Source organism: Myxocyprinus asiaticus, chromosome 20 (assembly GCF_019703515.2).
Source record: "Myxocyprinus asiaticus isolate MX2 ecotype Aquarium Trade chromosome 20, UBuf_Myxa_2, whole genome shotgun sequence".
Classification (NCBI taxonomy): domain Eukaryota; kingdom Metazoa; phylum Chordata; class Actinopteri; order Cypriniformes; family Catostomidae; genus Myxocyprinus; species Myxocyprinus asiaticus.
Window position 1 is genome coordinate 25,967,625 of NC_059363.1, and position 22,186 is coordinate 25,989,810.

General features: G+C 38.8%; 1 protein-coding gene across 1 annotated transcript; it reads left to right on the forward strand.

Moving 5' to 3' along the window:
* Positions 1-56: 56 nt before the first annotated feature.
* Positions 57-19,827, forward strand: gcfc2 (GC-rich sequence DNA-binding factor 2). Its single transcript, XM_051646102.1, has 18 exons — positions 57-383; positions 10,203-10,307; positions 11,600-11,743; positions 11,833-12,063; positions 12,914-13,011; positions 13,179-13,285; positions 14,228-14,411; positions 14,520-14,643; positions 15,285-15,345; positions 15,550-15,641; positions 15,802-16,001; positions 16,337-16,481; positions 16,691-16,812; positions 16,896-16,972; positions 17,123-17,189; positions 18,340-18,486; positions 18,589-18,728; positions 19,560-19,827. The coding sequence occupies exons 1-18, from the start codon at positions 104-106 to the stop codon at positions 19,669-19,671; spliced, it is 2,436 nt and encodes an 811-aa protein (XP_051502062.1). The 5' UTR covers positions 57-103; the 3' UTR covers positions 19,672-19,827.
* Positions 19,828-22,186: the final 2,359 nt, after the last annotated feature.

Consider the following 22,186-nt stretch of genomic DNA (forward strand, 5'->3'; position numbering starts at 1 on the left):
TTTGAGAATCGCTGAATGACGTTTATTATGAAAAGTCTTTAAACGACGACCCGGAAGTATACTACACAATCGGAGGACGTTTTCACTTTTAGATGCGTTTAAAATGTTTAATAAAAAGCCACGCAGAAATATCAGACAAAGGAAACACGAATCCAGTGAAGAAGACGAGAATGAAAAGGTTGGCGATGGTGATGGTGGAAACAAAGAAGAGAAATCGATCCGGCCTTCAAAAGTAGATTTGCCGCGAAGAGGGATTTCAAGTAGTTCAAAGCCACGCAGGTCTGACTCGAGTGAGGCAGAAGAGTCATCTGTCAATGCACTCTCATCTAAAGACGTAAAACACTCATCAAAGAGCAACACACTCAGCTTCCTTGATAAAGACTGTAAGTATTATACTATAGCCTCTTACATCCTGTTATGTCCCAGTGGATGATATATTTATATATATAAATCCTTTATAAAAATAACACTGTACCATGTTTAACCCTTAAATGCATGGGTATTTCTCCCAGCATTATTACATACTCCGGTCTTTAGCGACCAGGCACGTATATCTGTCACAAATGGATCTACAAAATGCCCATATGGTTAAACTGTTCAAAGCATTTTCAAGACAATTAGTAAAATAGTAGATTAGAATATATTCTGATGTTCTTCTTATTCTTTGATGCCTTATTTTTCCATATATCAAAGAGATGCTGCAACAAATATAACAGGATTCATTACTTCCACACTAAAATTTCATGAGACGCAACTGGCTGTCAAACACATTGAGCTACACATTTGTATTGTCTGAGGAACTATTTGAGTCTAAATAGACACACAACTTGCATAATTTCAGTAGTACACACAAATGACAATAGCCGAATCTTACTGTTCATTTGTTAAACTTGCTATAGTTTATTTAGGGGGCTTTCACACTGGCAGTTTAGCCCGAAACGGTTAGCACGGTTCGCATGAAAAGTTAGTAATGTGAAAACTGTTTGCGGACCGCGGTACAGAACCCGAGACTACCTGTAGAAGCTGGTCTGAGTTTGGTTGCACTGGAACTGTGGCACGGTTCACATGAGTGAGAAAGCAACCTGTACTTCACACTTGTTCAGGAAGTAAAATGACTTGCGCATGCATTTTTACCAATTTAAGCATGATGACATCATCAGTTGCACAAAAACAAGCAGAGAAATGTTGTGGGACACAGAAAAGGTGAGGTGTCTTTTATATGTCTGCGTGAGTGAACGTGTAAACAGCTGTGTCCTCATATAAAGGTGTTTTCACATTTGGTCCGTTTCAGGGGTCTGAGTGCGGTTCGAGGGATTTCTGGCCCATATGTGAACACTCCAAACAATCTCAGACCCCTTAAAAGTGAACCGAGCTGAGGCCATCTCGGGAGATGGTCTGAGTTCGGTTCGGTTGCAGCCTTTGGTTCGGTTCGCTAATAACCTGCGTTGTGAACAATAAGCGCTCACTTGATTTTCCCATTTGCCTAATACCAAAGATGTTTGGCCCCGACAGGTTCCCGGACTCAGGGAATGACAATGCGAGCACGGGAGAGACGCGACGAGCCGCTTGCTTGGTTTCTATGGATATGTCAGAGGGAGATGCATATTAAAAACTGCACATGAAACAAAATCAAATGTCTTTCTTTAGTGTTCTGTGCAAATGAAGATTCGAGGGTTTAACCGGACGCCTTGAAAGCCGCATGAAAGTTAAGAAATAACAATAGAAATATTCGTGTTCTGTGAATGGAAATAAACTGAGGCTGTCAGTAGATTAAACATAAATTGTGATTAATCTTACTGTTTGTCGTTAATAAGGCTAATCTACCATGATTGAATGTTGAGTTTTGCCTTTAAATCCAGTATTTTTGTATAAAAATGCAATGCATTCAGTTCTGTTACATTACTTTTCTTTGTAATAGTATACAGTTATATAATATTGATGCCAAAGGTCAATAAATGAAGTTTTATTGAATATAGACACCTGTTCTTATTAGGGCTGCAACTAACGAATATTTTGATAATCGACTAATCTTAACGATTATTAGAACGATTATTCGACTATTCGGAAGATTATTGCAACGATTAATCATTAGCTCTTAAACGATTATTCAGCTTGTGTCCGAGTCAAAAGGTTGTATTAAATGTGCTTATTAACAATAAAGAGGACAAAATCATCTTTTAAAAATACCTCTAAATGACATTCACTGAATTAAAGGAAAAAATACTTTTTATTTTATTTTTTACGTTTAATTCAGTAAAAAAATTCACGGCAGAAAATCCTATTATTATCAAGTGTCTTGTTTTCCATTTAAAATGGTCTAAAAATCCTTAAACAAGATACATTTACTTGAGAAGCAACATATAAGATATTTAGACTTGCTTTAAGAGAATGTCTCTTAAATATAAGTGTATTTTTTCACTTGGTTATACTTCTGTGAGTGCAGTAAAGACTAAATATACTTGCATTCAAGATCTTTTCTCTAAAAGCAATTCTAAATATCTTATATGCTGCTTCTCAGGTGAATGCGTCTTTTTTAAAAGGATTTTTAGATATTTTAAAATATTAGTATTTTTAATATTATAGTCAACATTCTCAGATAAAATCTTTTTCTTCTGCAGTATAGCTGCTAAAGAAAAAGTACGTTGTTTTAATTGAGTTTTAGATATTTATATTGGAAAACAAGTCAAAACAAAAACAAATCAAAAACATATTTTGTTGCTGTGTATAATGGGGCTCCATAAAGACTTCCCTCTCTCACCTTTCTGTTCACTTCAATTCATCTTTCACTCACAAAAAAACAAACTCTGTCTTATATTGCCAATTTTCTTCACGTTAAGAATGCATAGTGACACGTATACTGTATAATGTTATGATTATGATGCAGTAAGTCGTGAGCTGCAGCAAGCTCGTGCGCTCGAGGGATGAGCATCCCAGTGACATGGGCTGTGTCTCGTTTGGAAGGATGCGTCCTCCAGAGGTCGCATATGTCGGCCACATACGTCATCGAGGCTGTCTCGTTTCATAAAAGCGAGTAGAACACTTCGAATGCAGCCTTCGAATGCGACCTTCTTTCACAGGAATTTGGAGGATGCATGAGGTGTATCCTGCGTGGGCTCTCACAACCCACAATTCTTTGCTTCAACGGAAATGTCTAAAAAAATGTCGCCAATTTGCCCATAAATATGATGTTCAAACGCAAGTAATTTTAATTCCTATGTTGAAGTACCTCAGTAGATGGGTGCAGAGTATATAATATGTATTATTATATTAATATATAATTCAAATAAAGTATTAGACTAAAACTACACCTGTACAATCTATTTTCTTTTCTCTCTACATCATTATAACGCTCCTAAAATGTACCTCATACATTCCCTTCTAAATGGACTTTAACGTCTCACTCGAAGTACTCGTGCTAGTTAAAGAGTGGCGTGCTGTCATAGCAACCATGTTAAGTTACTTTTCCGTTCATCCTACGAAGGCCGTCTCGTTTAAACGAGACTTGTTTAAAGGAGGACATTCGGTATACTGCAGCCTTCAAAGAACGCGTCCTACCAAATGAGACACAGCCACAGAGTGCAGTTTCAATCTCTCCCCCTTAGATCGGGACATTCACGCAACTCGTAGAAGAGGCACTGACCGCACAGAGAAATGCCAGTTTCGGTGTTTGTAGTTATTTGCTTGACCTGCTTCCTTATTATTTGAACTTTAATAAAGCTATAATGCATTAAATATAACTGCATTTAAGATGTAACGCCGGGGTGTTTCCTTTAAAGTTACTCGACATGCAAGTTTTGCTCTGGCTCCACTTATTCCACAACGAGAGTACTCCTTTATTTACTTATTTTTTGTATAATTCTTTGCAATCTACATACCTGAAGCTGTGAAAGTTTAGAGTGCATCTGGACTGTGAGCTGTGTTTTCTTCCTCTCCTCAGTCAGGCGCGAGCTGAAGTGCTGCTCTCATGGCATCATTAGAGTTTCATATGATCTCATGTTATGTTAAATGAGATCAAACGACTATTCGACAATGCAAAATTTTGCCAACAATTTTTTATTGTCGACGTTGTCGATAACGTTGACTAATCGTTTCAGCCCTAGTTCTTATGCTGCTTATTCATTTTGAGAGCATTAAACATGTTTATATTATTAAGTTAATACATAGAGCTATTTGTACTCTTAACATTAAAAATAGCCCTAATTATAATAATTATAATAAATACAATATTTTTTAAAGTGGGCTCGGTCTCACAAATGACAGAGTGTGAATGCAAAAAGGACTGAGACCCTGTAACTGGTAAAGTGGACCAAAAAGAGATCTGAGCCCACTTACAAGGTCTCAGACATGTGAACGCAAAGAGAACTGGGTCCTTTCTCACTCGGTCCATTTTTTAATCCACTTTGGTTCTTTTAAAGAGGGCTCAAATGTGAAAACATCCTAAGATCGTTTGTGAGCATCAGATGTAGTCGCCTTTCCCGGGACATGTACAACGGCTGAATTCTGGCATGCGAAGCACAGAGGCACAAGTGCCGTTCACTCTGGTGCGCATAATGACACAAAATTAATAAAAAAAACCACACAAATATAGTGACCCGCATTGAGCTTTCCATCATGTGCATGTTTGTGATGGTGCAAGTTGATGATGGAAAAGTACTGCTGTTCGACAGAATCATACGTGAGTCTGAAACCAGATTAACACTGTGGGGGATGGTGGGAACAATCACACTCTGATTCAGACCGCAGCAAATGTGCCCAGTGTGAAAACCACCCTTTACTTCCATATTGCTTCTTCATGAAGTAACAATGTCAAATCAGCCGCCTCAGCTTTCTGTTCTTGGCTGACAGACATGGTATCCTACTGTTGTAGCCCATCCGCAAGGTCTGACATGTTGTGCATTCTGAGATGCTTTTCTGCTCACTACAATTGTACAGAGTGGTTATGAGTTACTGTGGACTTTGTCAGTTCGAACAAGTCTGGCCATTCTTCGTTGACCTCTCTCATCATCAAGGCGTTTCTGTCCACAGAACTGCCGCTCACTGGATGTTTTTTGTTTTTGGCACCATTCTGAGTAAATTCTAGAGACTGTTGTGCATGAAAATTAGGGCAGTCACTATTGTTTATTTTGGTAATCGAGTAATCTAACAATTTTTCTGACGATTAATTGAGTGAACGGAAAAATTATTTAAAAACTCAGATTGCATAAAGTTGTCGAGGTGAAGTCACTTTTGGCTAAAATACATTAATTAGCCTATGTTTTGATGAATTTTACGATTGATTAACAACAAAACAATTGTGCAAACAATATCTAAAGCCAACAGACACCCAAAGCAGATCTATAATATAAAAAGATAAATATTCAAGCTGACAGAGATTGGCTTCTCCAGGTGTGCTTTTTAAATGCAAAATCCACTTTTTTTCTTTAACTTGTTCAACATGACCTACCCATTTTATAACTCCTATATTAGAAAACAGGCCATGGAAATTAAGTATTTTATCTTTTCAGAAACAATGTCGGCACCAGTCTTGTTTATTGAGTATAAGTTATGTGGTTAAACTATTTTATAAAGATTTAAAAGCCAATGTGGCAGGCCGGAGGGCGGGCTGGGTCGTGATTCTACACACCTGGCTCCTAATCAGGCTGATTAGACCGAGAGGGATAAAGGTCGACTGGAGACGGCAGTGCGACAGAGAGAGAGTTATGCACAGCTGTCCGACACTTGTGTGTGTTTGTGTACATTATTACACTATTAAGTACATTATTAAACTATTATTTATAGTATCAAGCCGGCTCTCGCCGCCTCCTTTCCATGAATGTTACAGCCATTTTATTGGTTTGTTGTTTTTTTTAACTATTACTTGCATGCAAAATGGAATACAATATTCACCTGAGATAAATTTTTTCACTCTCATGTTGAGCTGCTGCAGTTGCGGACGTTGTTGCGCGTGTGCTACATTCAGATCGCAAAAGCTTGTCGCTTGCCACGTACCGTGTAAAATGCCTTTGAGCATCTGGACATTCAGTTCCTTACTGACTAAAAACGTAATAATTTCACATGCGGAGATGGCCTTTTCTCCCTCGGGTAAGCCAAAGATTTATATCGCGTCTCTGGGGCACGAGACGCACAGCTGTGGCTTTAACAGCAGACTCGCAGTGAGCTTTGACTGACAGCATCGGAAGTGGGGCATTGCAATAAATTTTTTAAACAATCATCACAAAATCACATTTACATGAGGAGAAAGATCGCATTACATTCAAATGGTAATGAATTTACAGAACTCATATGATAATTGGCTGAAAATAAACTTATTAGATCGTCTGGATTCAGTCAGACTTACTGAACGTTTATTGAATGTTTTTGTGCATCCGTAACTGCGTGTGTAACTTTAATCAAATGAAGGGCTTAACTTCTCTTGCGCATCTGGACATGCAGCACCATTGCATGCAGATGAGCTTATCGTGTGTGTGTGTGTGTCCGGCAGGTTTGTGAAAATGTAACCTAGGTTCCCTGAGATGAACGGAACAAGACATTGCCGTAAGCACAGTGGGGAAGTGTCCTAGAGCTGAGGAGGCGGGGCCGGGCTGAATGAGACACCCGGTCCCAATCAGCCTGATGGGACGCGCGGGATAAGGCGGCTGGGGACGACAGTTAAGACAGCGGCTGTGTTTTTAGTTGTGTGTTTTTGGTTGGGTTTTTGTTTAATAAATTATTATTTAAGTTGTCAAGCCGGTTCTCGCCTCCTCCTTTCCTCTAAACCCCCTTACATGTCCTTACACGACCTTGTTGAAACCCTTATACAATCACGCCAATCCTCTGATTGGCAATAGTGTCTGAGCCCCGCCTCTTTAGGCACACATTAGGCCTGTGTAAGCGGGCGCTCAGTCACCATTTCTTCAGAATTGTCTGACTGAGGGACAAGAGTGAGTCACTCAATTATGAAACTTTGTAGTAGTAGTGCAGCCAGCTTTGGCAATGTCTCGTTCCCTTCATCTCAGAGAACCGAGGTTACATGTGTAACCGGAGATGTTCCTTATCAATTCAGTTCACTTGACATTGCCGTAAGCACAATGGGGAACGGTATCCCATCACGCCGCACTACGTGACATTACACTCCCAGAGTTGTAACACTAAATAGAGATATTATAAGGAGTCACAGGCCGATGACTTATAAGTCATATTAGTCCCACATGGCGGATGCCAGATGGAAATTAATGCAGTCTGGATTGGAATTTATATGAACCATTTAGATATACACAGTATGGTTTATTAACCCTCTCACAACATAGTTGGAAAAGCAGGTTTTTATTTCTTATGGGAGTACTCACTCACTTGAATGTAAGAAGCACTCTATACATAGAGGACTTGTGACGAGATGAACACCACGTCGAGGTTATAAAACCGTCCTGCTGCCAAACATATGTCCTGTAAGGACACACCTTTTGTGCATGCCCATGAAGAGGCCATGCCTCTGATTGAATGCGCTTTGACGCGAAAAGGGCAATTCATGCCCTGTGATTCGTAAGCGAGGGCGATCGCATCAATGATTAATTGAGAGAGCCTTTTATTGGAGATGGACATTCCTTTTGTGCATCCACCATAACAAATAAAGAGCTGATCTGACAGCCTAAGATGATGGGTGCACACAACACATGTATGCAATGCCCACACCGGGCGTAACATATGAATAGATTGCTCTTCATCCGAATTAAATGGTGGAAAATGAAGGCTTGTAAACAAACTACCTGAGCCCTGAAGGGCATTGATAAAACCTTAGGCATGTAGCCTTTTAAAGGTTTAATGTCGGTTAAATGACAAGCCAGCCTCCAGTGTTCATCACAGATCGAGCCAATTCTGGCCCGTCCAACGTGCTTCGTTCAGAGGTCACACATATAGGTTCCACAGCTTTGGCTGGGGATGCCAAATCGTGCCTTGTGCTTGAGAGAGAAGGTCTCTCTTCAGCGTTATTTCCCATGGAGTGCTGTTTAGTATTTCTATCATCTCCGGACACCAGGACTAATTGGGCCATTTCGGCGCAATTAATAGAACTGATTCCATGTCTTCTCAGACTTTGCTGATAACCGAATGGAGGCGCACCGGGGGAAATGCATACTTGCGTTTCGGTGGCCATTTGTGAGCCAGCGCGTCCACGTCCAGCGGGGCTTGGGACATGGAGTACCAAAGGGGACAGTGGCCGTTCTCTGCGGAGGCGAATAGGTCGACTTCTGCTTTGCAGAATATTTCCCAAATCCTCATCTCTGTCTGAGGATGAAGTCTCCATTCCCCTGGTAATGCTCCATTGTGTGACAACAGATCCATTCCGAAATTCATACGACCCGGGAAATGTGTCGCACACAATGAGAGGAGATGATGCCCGCTCCATTAAAGGAGACATTGTGTCATGCTCATTACTTGTGGCGATCTTAGTCCGCCTTGCAATTTATGTATGCCACTACTGTTGTGTTATCCAAACGAATCAGCATGTGGTGATTCACAATGTCCAAATGAAAAGCCTTCAAAGCTAGAAAGACAGCCAGTAGTTCTAGGCGATTGATATACCACACACGTTTCACACCTGTCCAGGTGCCGAAAGTCGGGCGTCCATCGCACACCGCGCCCCAGCTTGTGTTCGAATCATCTGTGGACACCACTTTTCTTCTGAAAATTCGACCCAGCATAACACCCTGTTGGTAGAATGCCGGCACTGTCCATGGTGCTAGAGCAGCCCGACAGTGGCAAGACACCACGATGAGCATGCGAGGCACCAGACGTGATGTGGAATGTGCCGCTTGAGCCATTACTGGAGAAGTCTCATGAGTAACAGACCTAATGGTATGACGGCGGATGCTGCCACCATAAAACCCAGCAATCTCTGAAATGACTTTAAGTGGCAATGGATTCCCCAGTTTGAACTGAGACAGACACCGAAGTATTGTCTGTATGCATTCCTTCATGAGGTGCGCATGCATGCTCACAGAGTCAAGATGATCCCCTAAAAAGGAGATTTGCTGGCTGGGGGAAAGTGTGCTTTTGCCCAGTTGACATTCAGACAGATTTTTCAGATGGCAAAGCAGCAAGTCTCTGTGTTTGCTCAGTAGCACCTCTGATTGGGCTAGTAATAACCACTCGTCAAGGCAATTGAAAACATGCTGTTAATTTTCAATGGGGCGAGCGCCGCATCAATACATTTCGTGAACGTGCGGGGAGCCAGAGACAGACCGAAAGGAAGGACTTTAAATTGATACGCAGTTCCCTCAAACGCGAATCTCAAAAACCACTTGTGACGTGGTGCAATTGGTACATGGAAACACGGGTCCTTCAGATCTATTGACGCAAACCAGTCCTGAGGACGGATGTGTGATTAGATCTGGTTCTGAGTTAACATTTTGAATGGGCGCTTCGCGAGCACGCAATTCAAGTGCCTCAGATCTAGAATGGGCCGAAGCCCGCCGTCTTTCTTCAAAATGAGAAAATAATGGCTGTAAACCCCGCTGTGTTGCAGTCTGGGACAGTTTCTATCGTGTTTTTTGCAAGGAGACTCTGAATCTTTGTGCACAACAAGTGGGGTGGCCAGCATACAAACTGAATCGTATAACCGTGCTCAATTGTTTTTAGCACCCAGTCTGACATGCCCGTGAGGGCTCGCCACGCTTCCGCGCAGCGGGACAGCGGGTTTATTGATTCACTTGCTATAGGCGGTAAAGCGCCGCTCACCATAGGGAAGATGAAATATGAGACGTGATGTTTTAAGAAAACAGAAAAATCAAGGTAAATAGCACCTGTGTGCAGAGAATTGGGCGTCATTTCCATTTAAGATGTAATTTTGCCAAATTATTCAAAAAGTGTGAAAATATTTTAACTGTTTGTATTTAGGATACATACATTGTTCGTTATGAAATTAGAGTGGGGCATTTTATTTCAAAAACATCATTTTAAACACCACTATGGAATTCTGTTAAACACGATACTGAATTTGAGAATGTGGTATACAGAATGTGGTAGAAATGACACTGTGATTGGAGTTTTCATGACTGCATGTTCATTCACTGTTGGACGTTTAAAGTAGACAAATAATAAGAAAAAAAAATAGAGAGAATGTGAAAAGTGTTTTGATAAGATTTTACTTTCTAGAGGTCCACAGTGCCACAAGTGCCCCAAATTGTAGAAACATTTATTTTAATGAAGAAACTTCTTAACTCTTACAGCCACTGAAGGAAGTGATTTTAAAGTGAAACGATCAGCCAACAAAGAAGTTTTTTTCCAAGCACGGAAAAAGGAAGGTTCTCCTTCAACATTGCCAAACTCACAAGGTATGTTTGTTGTTTAACATGTGTTCATGTGATGACATTTATTTTACAATGTTAAAATAATTTCTTCTATCCCAACTTAATATGTAGAGGTCACAGTAGGCTATGGTTGTGTGGTTTACCGGTGCTAACGAAGTACTGCGATACCAAAAAAATTAAAACTGTAGGATAGCATCTTGTTGCTAATTTTGGTACCATATTACAGTATGCTGTCATTAGCAAAATGATATGATATATGACAAATTTGAGATGAAATTAAACCTCTGGATATGGCCATGTGTGATCTTTAAATAGCAGAAGGATGTAATTTAAATAAATAATATACAGTCACATGCACTGCACGCTACAAAATGAACAAGAGGTGCCGCTCTGCTCTGTCATATGATTCCCACACATGCGCACACACACTCACACAAACGCAACACACACTGCTGGTGCTTAATTTTATTCATGTTGGAAGTATAAACGGCTGTTAACACTTATATGAACTCCTCCGGTGCAGCTCGGAGATTTCAGCTCAAGAGTCGCCACGGGAGTATTCCAGCATTAATGGGAAGCTTGATATAACTAACCCATAAAAACAGGAAGAACTCAAAGGTCTGTCAAAATAAAAGTCCCGCTAACATGAAAGCTCTATTCAAATGGATGTGTGTAATTGTAGACAGAAAAATATAACTACTATATAAAAATGTAATATTCAAAAAGTAGCAATAATACTCACAACAATTATAAATGATAATATTAAATGGTTGTATTATTATTATTATTATTATCTGTAAGCAATATCATAAATGCAAGCAGCCTTCTGCCACAGGTAATCAGATTTTTTTCCCATTAATATTTTCATTAATACTTAGAAGCTCTGTTGTGCAGCATTTTATTTTACCAAAAGTAAAATTGCAATTTTTTGTTAAAAAAAAAAAAAAACATTTTTTATATTTTTATTTGATTAAAACTGTATGTATCAATTTGATTAAACACCTTTTGATCATAACATTTAATTAAAACATTTAACATGGAATCCAGAAAAATTAAAACGCAAAATGCATAATTTGAATCTGTAAGACTTTATGCAGTTCTTTTAATCAAGTAAGGCTTTTTTTTTGTTGATTAGAGTATCGATTTAGTATTGATACTGAGATACCAGGGCTGGTATCGTACCGAAGCCAAAATCTTGGTATCAGAGCAACCTTACAGTAGGCCTAGGTTTAGGTCTACGGTGCGGTCTTGTGCACAAATAGTCATTAATTAAGTAGAGGCTTATAACTCCTAACCCTTCACTTTTTTGATTCCAGATAGACCAGTTAAGAAGGATGTGAATTTCAAAGTGCAATCTGATAGTGATTCTGACACCTCTGCTGAAGACATACCCCCAGACAGCGATGATGGGATCTCTTCTACCTTGTCGAGTTCATCTGATTCTTCAGTGCCACAGACAGGTACTGAGATCAGCATTAGCATTTATCTGTCAGTTTTGCTTCACAGTTCTTGTGTGATTGATAATGTCATTATTTGTCCCATGCTGCAGTCAACATCCCTGATGCTAGAAAGATCCGTGCTGCCAAAGAGCAAAGGAGACAGGCCCGAGCCCAACGAGATTACATCCCACTGGATTCACACAGCAGTCCTGGAACCCTTGAGGAAGAAGGTCATAGCAATGAAGGACAAGACAGTGACAATGAGCCGGACGATCATGAACGCAGAATCGAATTTGCACCAAAACCCAAGACTCTGAGAGAGCGAATGGCTGAGAAGATGGGTGAGAATCTTGAGCTTAATAAAGTGAAACTGACCTTTTACCAGTGACTCAAAACCCTATTCTATAGTATTTTAGTTTTGTAAAATAAGGCAAAGTAGGGGTTGGCAACCTGGTTAATGGCTTTATGTGATTTTCCAAAGTTTGAGTCCACTTGTGAACATTTTTCTATTTTGCATTTTTCTAATTGAATCGTTTATTTTTCATTACAGCTGATATTATCAGCATAACAGTTTCAATGAAAATTGTGTGCAAAACCCGATGATTATGATATAATCATGATCCTGCATGTGAATTTTCACAGAGCATCTTATGAAAGTGCTTTAACGAAAGAAAACCTGTCCTTTTGTACAAAATGAGTTAACACAGTTAATGTCACAGAATAATGTCAGCGGAATTTATATAAATAAAATAGTCTACTCCTCTCTCACCGTTGCTGACGTGCCAGTGATTACCTCTCCGCGTGCCATAGGTTGCCGACCCCTGCTTTAAAGGGATAGTTAAAAATTCTGACACCATTTACTCACCTCATGTTGTTCCAAACCTGTGTGACTTACTTTCTATTGTGGAACACAGGAGGAGATGTTAGACAGAATGTTAGCTACAGTCACCAGTTACTTTCATTACATCTTTTTCTCAAAACAATAAAAGTGAATTGTGACTGAGGTTAACATTCTGTCTAACATCTCCTTGTGGTTTCCATGGAAGAAAGAAGAAAGTAAGTCCATGGAATTCTATGGAAGAAAAAGTCTTACACTTGAAACAAAATGACAGTGGTGAGTAAATAATTTTGGGTGAACTATCCCTTTAATTTCAGGAGATCTAACATGCTAAATATTTTCTGATTTTGCAGGGAGTGAAAGTGATGAAAGTTATTTTGATAGCCAGGAGGAGGAAGATCAGAATATCTGGGAGGAACAACAGATCAAAAAAGGAGTCAAAAGACACCAAGTGAGACCCTCCACTGTGACTGAAAATCTTAGTTGATTTTTGACCCATTCAGACTAACACCATGTTCTCTGTTAGACCATAAAGAATTACTTAACAGTACCTTCAAATTGCTTTTAATTACACACTGTAGCTGTAGTGTTTACTAGGAATATTCCTTATATTCTCAGAAGCGATTTCAGGCTCCTGGACGACCAGTCAGACCGAAGAAAATGGACATCCCTGAAACGCTTCCACCAGTCAGTATTGATGTCATAAAGAAGAGAATCGTTGGAAAGTAAGCTACAGAAATGCCTTAGTAGTTTTATGAATATTGCCAAGGTAGAGGAGGATCTTTACATAAACCATCAGTTTTCACAGCCAGTTATTTTATAATATATAAGTTAATTTACAACTTAATTACAATTCTGTGCTAGCATCTTTAGAACTCCAACCACTGTGAGAACTTGGCAGTCCTACACTGCAGATGATGTTAAACTTTGTATGACAAATTGCTTGCTATGTGTCTCATTTGTAAGTCGCTTTGGATAAAAGCGTCTGCTAAATGAGTAAATGTAAACGAGCGCCAAATACCGGTTTAACACACCTGAGTTTCTCCTGGAGAATGCTGCTTATTGTGGTCATGTAAACACAAAAGCGCCATTGTTATAGGTTTTTGAGGAGTGACCTGTGCATGAACAGACTGGATAAAATATGTCATAGGATGGAGCTCAACAAGAAGTCAAAATCGTGGAAATAATTCAACAGCACATACGCTGTAAACTAGACCCATTTATACACACCTGTGTAAAATATTGTCTGTCCCACACGTTCACCTATATGCGCTCGTACGTTGGGGGAATCCCAGGGTTTTATGTAAGAGGGAAACCCCACTGTTGCAGCGCAATTCCACTGCAGGTCGTGATGGAAACGAACTCAGCAACAACTCTGGAATATCTGAAAATAAAGCAAAGCAAAAGAGAAAAAAATAGCAAAGCCTTCCTTGGCTCCCATGTTTGTTATTTACACAAGTGTTGCAGGGAATTTACGTTGCTGTGGAGAACGCTGCTTACAAAACAAGCCGCATGTATACGGGAGTAAAGAGAATGCTGCTAACACAGCTCATGTAAATGCATACACCGATTTCAAGCTTTAAGCAGCTTTCTCACAATAAATGGCTTTCTGGTGTCCATGTAAATGTGCTCAATGAAAATTGGTTCTGTTTTTAATTTCACTCCAGATTGGATTCCCTGAGGGAGGTGCACAGGGCGAGGGAGGCGGAGCTGAGGCGGATGCATTTAGATGTGGAAATGGCCAAGAGCTCCTTAGAGAGCCTGGAAAACCACCCTGCTGATGAGCAGCTCCGGTTCTACCGTTCCATGAATGTGTTCTCAAGGAACCTACTGGAATGCTTGGCAGAGAAGGTAGGCAGTGGTATGCATGTGCATAAGAACAGTAATATTAGTATGTTAAGTATACAGTTGCTTTACTTGAAACAGTGGTATTAAGTGAATAGCATGCTTATTTTTCAGATTGCTTTAATAAATTCAGTTGAGCTGGACATGCACAGTCTGTATATTGACCAGGCAGAGGTGCTGTTGAACCAGAGAAGAGAGGCACTACAAGAGGAATCCTCACAAATTCAAAAGTTAACCTGTAAGGCTTAAACCAAATACTGGTTTTTGTATGGAGCCAATTAAGGGTCTAAACTAATACGAATCTGAAAAATAGAAACAAAAATGTACTTCAGTAAAAACTTGATCATTGGTTTTACACAGGAGAGGATTGTTTTGTGATGTTATCAAGCTTTTTTTTCCCCCCACAGTTGCCACACCTAATTTCCATAGCCACACCTCCATGTCATAATGAGGCCAAACATTTGTCTGGATTATATTTTTTTTTAAAGCGTAGCAGAAATAAAGCCTGAAAATTATGATTGCTTGCTGAAAATAAATAAATAAATAAATAAATAAATAACATAAAGCTTGAGAAAACAAGAGAGCATTTTCATATGTGTCTGTTATGTTTCTGTTTTTCAGATTCAAAATACTTTAGTCCCTAAATTGATAATAAGTAATAATTTGATATGATAATTGTATTAACAGTGTAAAAGACTTTACATCTCATGTTGACTCATCATACTAATATGATCATACTGCTCGTACTACCTTCCTGATCTCTATCACTGGACAAAAAAAACTAGTACATTTGCATCCTGTGCAGACAATAATTTTCCTTTATGCAAGCTGTTCACAGTGTTTGTTCATATTATATTGTCTTTTGTGGATGGACCATAGATAACACTGATTCTCACGGTAATGGTAACACAACCAGTGGTTCCAGCCTAGCTGAGGAAAGGTGAGGAAGAATTTTATACCTGTTACAGGCACTTTCACCACTTCTAAATTGTTCTAAATACTGGATACACTAAGCCTGGCATTACAAAATAATATATAGACTGCAGCTTTAAGAAAACTTTGAAAGCTTTATAATCTGAAAATTACAGTTGTCATAGTCATATATCATTAGTTGTTCAATTCCCCAAGTGTTTTCATGTCCTAGCTTGCCTGACTATTCAGAAGAACACAATAAGGGCGTACCGTCTGATTGGGAATCAACGGTCGAACAGGAGGCGGAGCTACAAAGTAAAAGAGGTTAGGAGACTTCTGAAAACACATGTAAAATCATTTGAAAAAATTGGCTTAAGAGCCTAAAAATGCAAATGACTTAGAATTTGATGTCTGCTTTCCATTCTTGTGTTTAAAGTCCATATGAAATAAGTGACAATTTAAATGATTAAATTTTGTTTGACAGATGACCTGCTAAAAAGGGCACAAGAAATATTTGCAGACGTTCAGTCAGACTTCTGGGAGGTGAAGAAAATACTCTCGAGATTTGATGAGTGGCGTGTCTCCTTTCCAGAGTCCTACAATAATGCCTACATTGGTCTGTGCCTTCCCAAACTTTTGGCTCCTCTGATTCGACACCAGCTCATTGGCTGGAATCCTCTTAAGGTGTTGTTTTCATGTCTTGTCTACAAGGAAAGAGTAAATCACAATTAAGTTTAAAGCATTTTGAGATGGTTCATGATGTATTTTGCTGTTTTATGTTTAATGTTAAAAAAAAAATCGATATATATGTATACTTCATCACTTTAATGTTCATACATGTTGACTGTGACAAATATTGTGCATTAAAAACAAAAAGCAACATCATTGGATGATCAAAGCATTTAATTTCACTTATACATTTTCATTGGTTCAGATTTATTTAGGCATCTGTTTCTTGTTTAGACTGGAAGTAGTGCTTGATATGTTCCTGATTAGAGATGCATGTGTTTGCCCTCTAGGCAGAAGGTGAAGACTTTGAGGCGTTGCCATGGTATTCTGCTGTTGAAAGATTCTGTCATGGTCAGGGTTATGAGGAATTGGAGAACACGGATAATAAGACACTGCCCACCATAATCGAGAAGACAATCCTCTCTAAAGTTCAAGGTGAATCTTTTTTGCAGATATTTGAGCTAATGGGTTTATAATGCCCATTAGATGCATGTACTGTATTATATCTCAAATTTGGGAACGAAACATTCCGCACAATAATTAAATATCACACTTTAGCTTGATTTACTTTAAGTATATCAGAATGTCTGTTATGGTTTTCTGTGTGCTGTTTGTGATAAAATATTGCTTGATATTTCGGGTAGGTTTTGTGGAGCTGGTTTGGGATCCTCTGTCTACACAGCAGTCTCACACCCTCACAACACTGTGCAAGAGAATACAGGATGATTATTCTGTATTTGATGGTGAACAAAGCAAGCCTGTTAAGGTATTGTACTGCACAATATCCCAATTTTAAAAACTTTGTTTTAAGGAAAGTAAATACAATCAACTTGTTATTTCGTCCCTTAGGCCTTTGTTGATGCAGTTATTCAGAGATTGAGGAGTGTGGTAGACAATGATGTTTTTGTCCCGTTGTACCCTAAAAAGTAAGTGTAGTTGGTCATTTGTTTCAAATTTATTGTGGCAAACTTAAAAAGCTGTGTTTTATAAGATCATTGTTAATGCAGTCAATTTGTTGCGGAACAAGTTTTCATGTTGATTTAATGGGAAAATATTGTGTTGTTCATTTGCGTAAGGTTTTTAGATGACAAGAGGTCACCACAGTTCCAGTTTCAGAACAAACAGTTTTGGTCAGCTGTAAAGGTAGGACATTTGCGTAGCATGTCACTGTTTACATCTCTTTTCAGATAAATATACATTAATGTACATTAGGGCTTGGCGATATGCAAGAAATATGTTCACGATATTTTAATAAAAAAATATTGCAATATCCGATTACATTGTCAACCCCCCTGGCCCCACTGCTGAGGGTGTATGTAATATTTTTGCTTTATTGATTTTGCTTTCAAAATTACATTTATTGAAACAAATTCAAATTGCACTTCAAACGAAATGAAAAAGCATTTAAAATAACAAAGTGGTAGAAAAAAACGTATTTAACCCACTCTCAATTTCCGTCATGCAAGTATTCGTCTACGACAACAGGTGGAAAATTACTTATACAAATTAAGATCGAAAGAAAATTATACATGTAAACATAGTAATAATGTTAATTGAAATATAAATCAATTTTAGGTTTAAGGTGTTTTTGTATTTTATGATTTGTGAACCTTCAGAGTTGGGTTTACAATGCATGGTAAGCTCAAACTGGTCCAGGGAAATAAAGTGAACTCCAAGCACCTCCTGAGAATGTCTTGGGTCATTTGTAGCATTCTGATAGACGACACTGTTCTTGCAAACTGTTTTCAGACGACTGAAATAGAGAAGAAAGAGTGAGAATTCTTTACATGGACACATGGAGACACGCTCACCTTTCATGCCTCTGAACAAACAGCGAATCAGAAACGCGCATTGACGACTTTTCTGTCATCTGTCCTTAAAAATATAAAAAAGTGTGTTTCTTCAAGCACGTGTCTTTGTGTCTAACACCATTTCTTGTCATGTGTCACTCCGAGACGTCTTGCAAGTCGCCCACCACAGTGGTGGCAAAATCAGCAAAATTATCTGCCACAGCGCATGAAAGGCAACCCGCATTTGGTGGGTCACGACCCGCAGCAGGTGCTAATTTTAAACCCTGGGCTACTATTTAATATTTTTGGCAACTTCCCAGCTGGCAACCATGTCTTTGTCATTACCTTATATTGTTGAACATCGTCTGTCAATGAGCGTCGATATCGGCATTGGGGTATTTGTCAGATAACATTGTCCTATTGCCCAGCCCTAATGTACATTTTATATTGGTGTTTCATACCAATATTTAGGCTATAATCATACTTTTTTGTTTGCTTTTCAGTTACTTGGCAACATATCATTATGGGATGGTTTGATTCCTGAACATATCCTGAAAGAGCTGATGTTGGAGAAACTTCTCGGCCGTTACTTGATGATGATTGTTCTTAATGAATCCAATCCAAAACACACCATCTACAAATGCAAAAAGGTGCATGTGCTTTTAATGCAGACCATTTCAAATGAATCTCATGGTCATAATTTGTGGTTTTGGAGGTAGTTCTTTGTCAAACTAAGTTTCTTTCCTAAAAAGATTGCAGATTGCTTTCCAAAGTCATGGTTTGTAGATGTGAACACTGGATCTTCACTACCTCAGCTGCAGAACTTCAGCAAACATCTTCTACAGACTGCTCATGTCATATTGAAGGACACCGGTGACTCCTGCAGCACCCGGTAATATAAAACAAGCTTACTTTTTAACTAATGTAAAACCTGGAATCACGCAAATATCCTCTCACAATATATTTCTGGTACAAATAAAATATAATACCTGTTAGCATTCCGCTTCATCCCAATGACAGCTTCTTGGCATTTTCCCCGGAAATATGCTTTTTTTTTTTTTTTTTAATTCTGCCATCTTTGTTAATAGGCACTCAGTTCCAAACAGCAGACAAGGAAAAATCGAAGTCCATTACACACTTTTTATTTTTTTTTATTTTATCCCCTTTTCTCCCCAATTTGGCATGCCCAATTCCCACTGCTTACTAGGTCCTCGTGGTGGCACGGTTACTCACCTCAATCCGGGTGGTTGAAGACAAGTCTCAGTTGCCTCTTCGGAGGTAGTCAGCCCACGCATCTTGTCACGTGACTCGCTGTGCATGACACCGCGGAGACTCTTAGCATGTGGAGGCTTGTGCTATTCTCTGGAGTCACTCAGCGTACCCTGGATTCGAACTCGCGACTCCAGGGGTGGTAGCCAGCGTCGATAATAGCTGAGCTACCCAGGCCCCATCATTACACGCTTTTAAGATTCAGTCACAAAAAACATCTAAAATTGAATGAAATATTATTTAGGTAGAATACACAGCTATTTTAAATGGCTGTAAATTAAAGATGATTTTTTTTGGCAACATAAAGGTGTAATTACATTATCTACCAGCAGAGGCTAACTTTCAGAAGCTAACCTGCCAAACCCTGACCCCTGGTATGGGACTAGATAATGAAAATGTAATTACATTTTATATTAGCCCTAATACTGTTCCATTGTTTGTTTTTAACTTACAGAGCACTTTTATCTGAAATGCTGTTTGTCCTCCAGAACATCAAGGCACATGACAGTATTCAGACAATAACAGAAAAATACCATTGTGAGGATCTGTTAAATGCTCTCCATTAGCATTCATCTTGTGTTGTGTACAATTAATGTGTTTTTGTATGTTTCTGAAGTTGCTTTGATTTGTGTACATATTATGAATAAAATGTTGTCCGTATGGCTTTAGTTTGCCTTAACCTTGGGTGGTTGGAACTGTTATTTATTTCTGTCAAAGGTATGAAAGATATGTAAAATATTTTACTATTCCACAACATTTCATAAAATGATATATGGTGCTCATTGTATCTTTTTATGCATGCCACATATATTAAGGTCTCATTTCTAGGGGACATTTATCCAAAAAGCTGTTTCCTGAACTTTGAGAGGCCTCATCTTGGATCAAGAGTTATTGGATTAGTTCAAGATGGACCATTCAGAGCCACCATGGACGAGTGATTTAGCTTACATAAAGTTGGTTTCTCTTTTGAGAATTCCTGTTGTGGGGTAACTGAGCCTTGCAAGAAAATACTCTCGCAGATACTTCTCTCGGAGAAGAGAAGTTATCAAGCCAACAGTATAACTGATGTTTCCCTGACTGCAAACCTGTTACAACAATTTTCATGATTTAGTACCACCCCCCTCCCACCCAATGCTACGTTTGCATGTTCACAGGGGTCAACATTATGCCACGATTAGGTCCCAATCATCCCGATTGACAGCATTGACTGCATTAAAATCATAAAAAAGTGATAAGAGTTACAATTTTCACTTGGTGGACCCAATCCAAAATCTAGAAACCAGGATTTTATTTGCCTTGGGCCAGTAAGCATCCACCCATAACCAGGGTTGGGAGGGTTACTTTTGAAATGTATTCCACTACAGATTACAGAATACATGCTGTAAAATGTAATTTGTAACATATTCCGTTAGATTACTCAAGGTCAGTACCGTATTATAAATACTTTGGATTACTTCTTCAGCACTGGTAGATTTTTCACTTGTTTTGACTATAAAAACTTTGCCAGTTTTACAGGAAAACAATACATAATTTATATGTATAAATGTTTTCCGTCTGAAAGGACTAAATATTAAATGAAACAATGTTTCAATGAGACAATAAAATGCAAAGTAATCTCTTCAGTAATCAAAATACTTTTTGAATGTAACTGTATTCTAATTACCAATGATTTAAATTGTAACTGTAGTGGAATACAGTTACTTATATTTTGTATTTTAAATGCATAATCCCATTACATGTATTCCGTTACTCCCCAACCCTGCCCATAACACCTTAAAAACCATTCCGATTGTGGTGGCAAGTTTTGCACTGGCAAGCATCTCTAACTTTTTCTTCAGAAATAAATCTTTCATGCATCTGTTTATTTCTCACTAGAGACTGAAGAGGTTCAGGGAATAGGTTTGTGTTTTGTGGCTTGTCCCCCTGTCCCTACTTTTGCTGTTTGTGGGGATGAGTCATGACATCATGATCTCTAAACCAAACACTGGGATTTTATTGAATGGCTCGTTAGAGACAACTTGCATATCCAGGATGCCTTTCTATCAGACCAGTCCAGCTAGACATTCACAAATTACAATAAACAGCAGCCACTTGAATGTTTATTATATGAGGCGATAGAGATCCTCAGCGCTTGACACAACTCTTGAAACTTCTAGCCTAATTGAAAAAGGGAAGTTATACAATAAGTTCAAGGTTGTGTAATGTAGACCAGAGAGTTTATTCCCACATTGCACCACATCAGACAGTTTTGATTGTAATGCTTGTTTGGACTATAATATCTTACAGTAAGCATGGAAGATCTCACACCTCTAGACTATTTTGTCAAGGTGCTGTGAGGTTTATTTTACAGTGTACATTTCACTTGGATTCTACTGTGGTGAAAAATATCGTGTACTGATAACATTACTGTCTCCATGTCAACTAGTAGCCTCTTGAGAAATTCCAGTGGGTTTGTTCCTCTGAGAAAGTGGTCCACTCCAAGGATAATCTTGTTCATGCTGTGCAATATTTACCTTTGTTTGCGCTGACCCCCGAAGTGGGGCTTTGCAAACTTAACTATAGGATTAAAAACTATTTAGCAGAAAGAGCAGCTAAAGAAATCAAAGAGGCATGAAGAGGAGAATGGTGGCTGGCCTCTCCTGTTTATGCTGTATAATAACCCCATGAAATCAACATTTGAAATACGTGACTTCTAGTCCATGTCTGTTAGCTTTGTTGCCATTTATATGTTAGTGTACTCCAAGTCATGAAATATTGATGACTTATCTTGCACTAGACATATTTTTGTCCAGTCATAATTCCTCTAGAATGAAGATATCCTAATACCACCTGCCACCATCTAGCAAATCATGGTTTATGGTGGTGATGTAACTACAGATTGACTATTTCAAAAAGGGGGATCTGTCCCGCCCAAACTTACCATTTCAATAGGAAATACACCATGGTAGGTAAGAAAACCACACTTGTGCAGCTTCATGGTATCTTTAAAGTGGAAGTCAATTAATTTGAATTAAACACAACTGATGCTGTACAGTAAACCTTCGTTGTCCTTTTTAAAGTCAGAATTTTATGGACTTTGTA

Excerpts from the sequence above, each read along its gene's own strand:
- gcfc2 (XM_051646102.1), top strand. The coding sequence starts at position 104 with ATGTTTAATAAAAAGCCACGCAGAAATATCAGACAAAGGAAACACGAA. Across the intron at positions 14,412-14,519 it reads TGGAATGCTTGGCAGAGAAG|ATTGCTTTAATAAATTCAGT; the intron begins GTAGGCAGTGGT and ends CTTATTTTTCAG. Across the intron at positions 16,482-16,690 it reads AATCCTCTCTAAAGTTCAAG|GTTTTGTGGAGCTGGTTTGG; the intron begins GTGAATCTTTTT and ends TATTTCGGGTAG.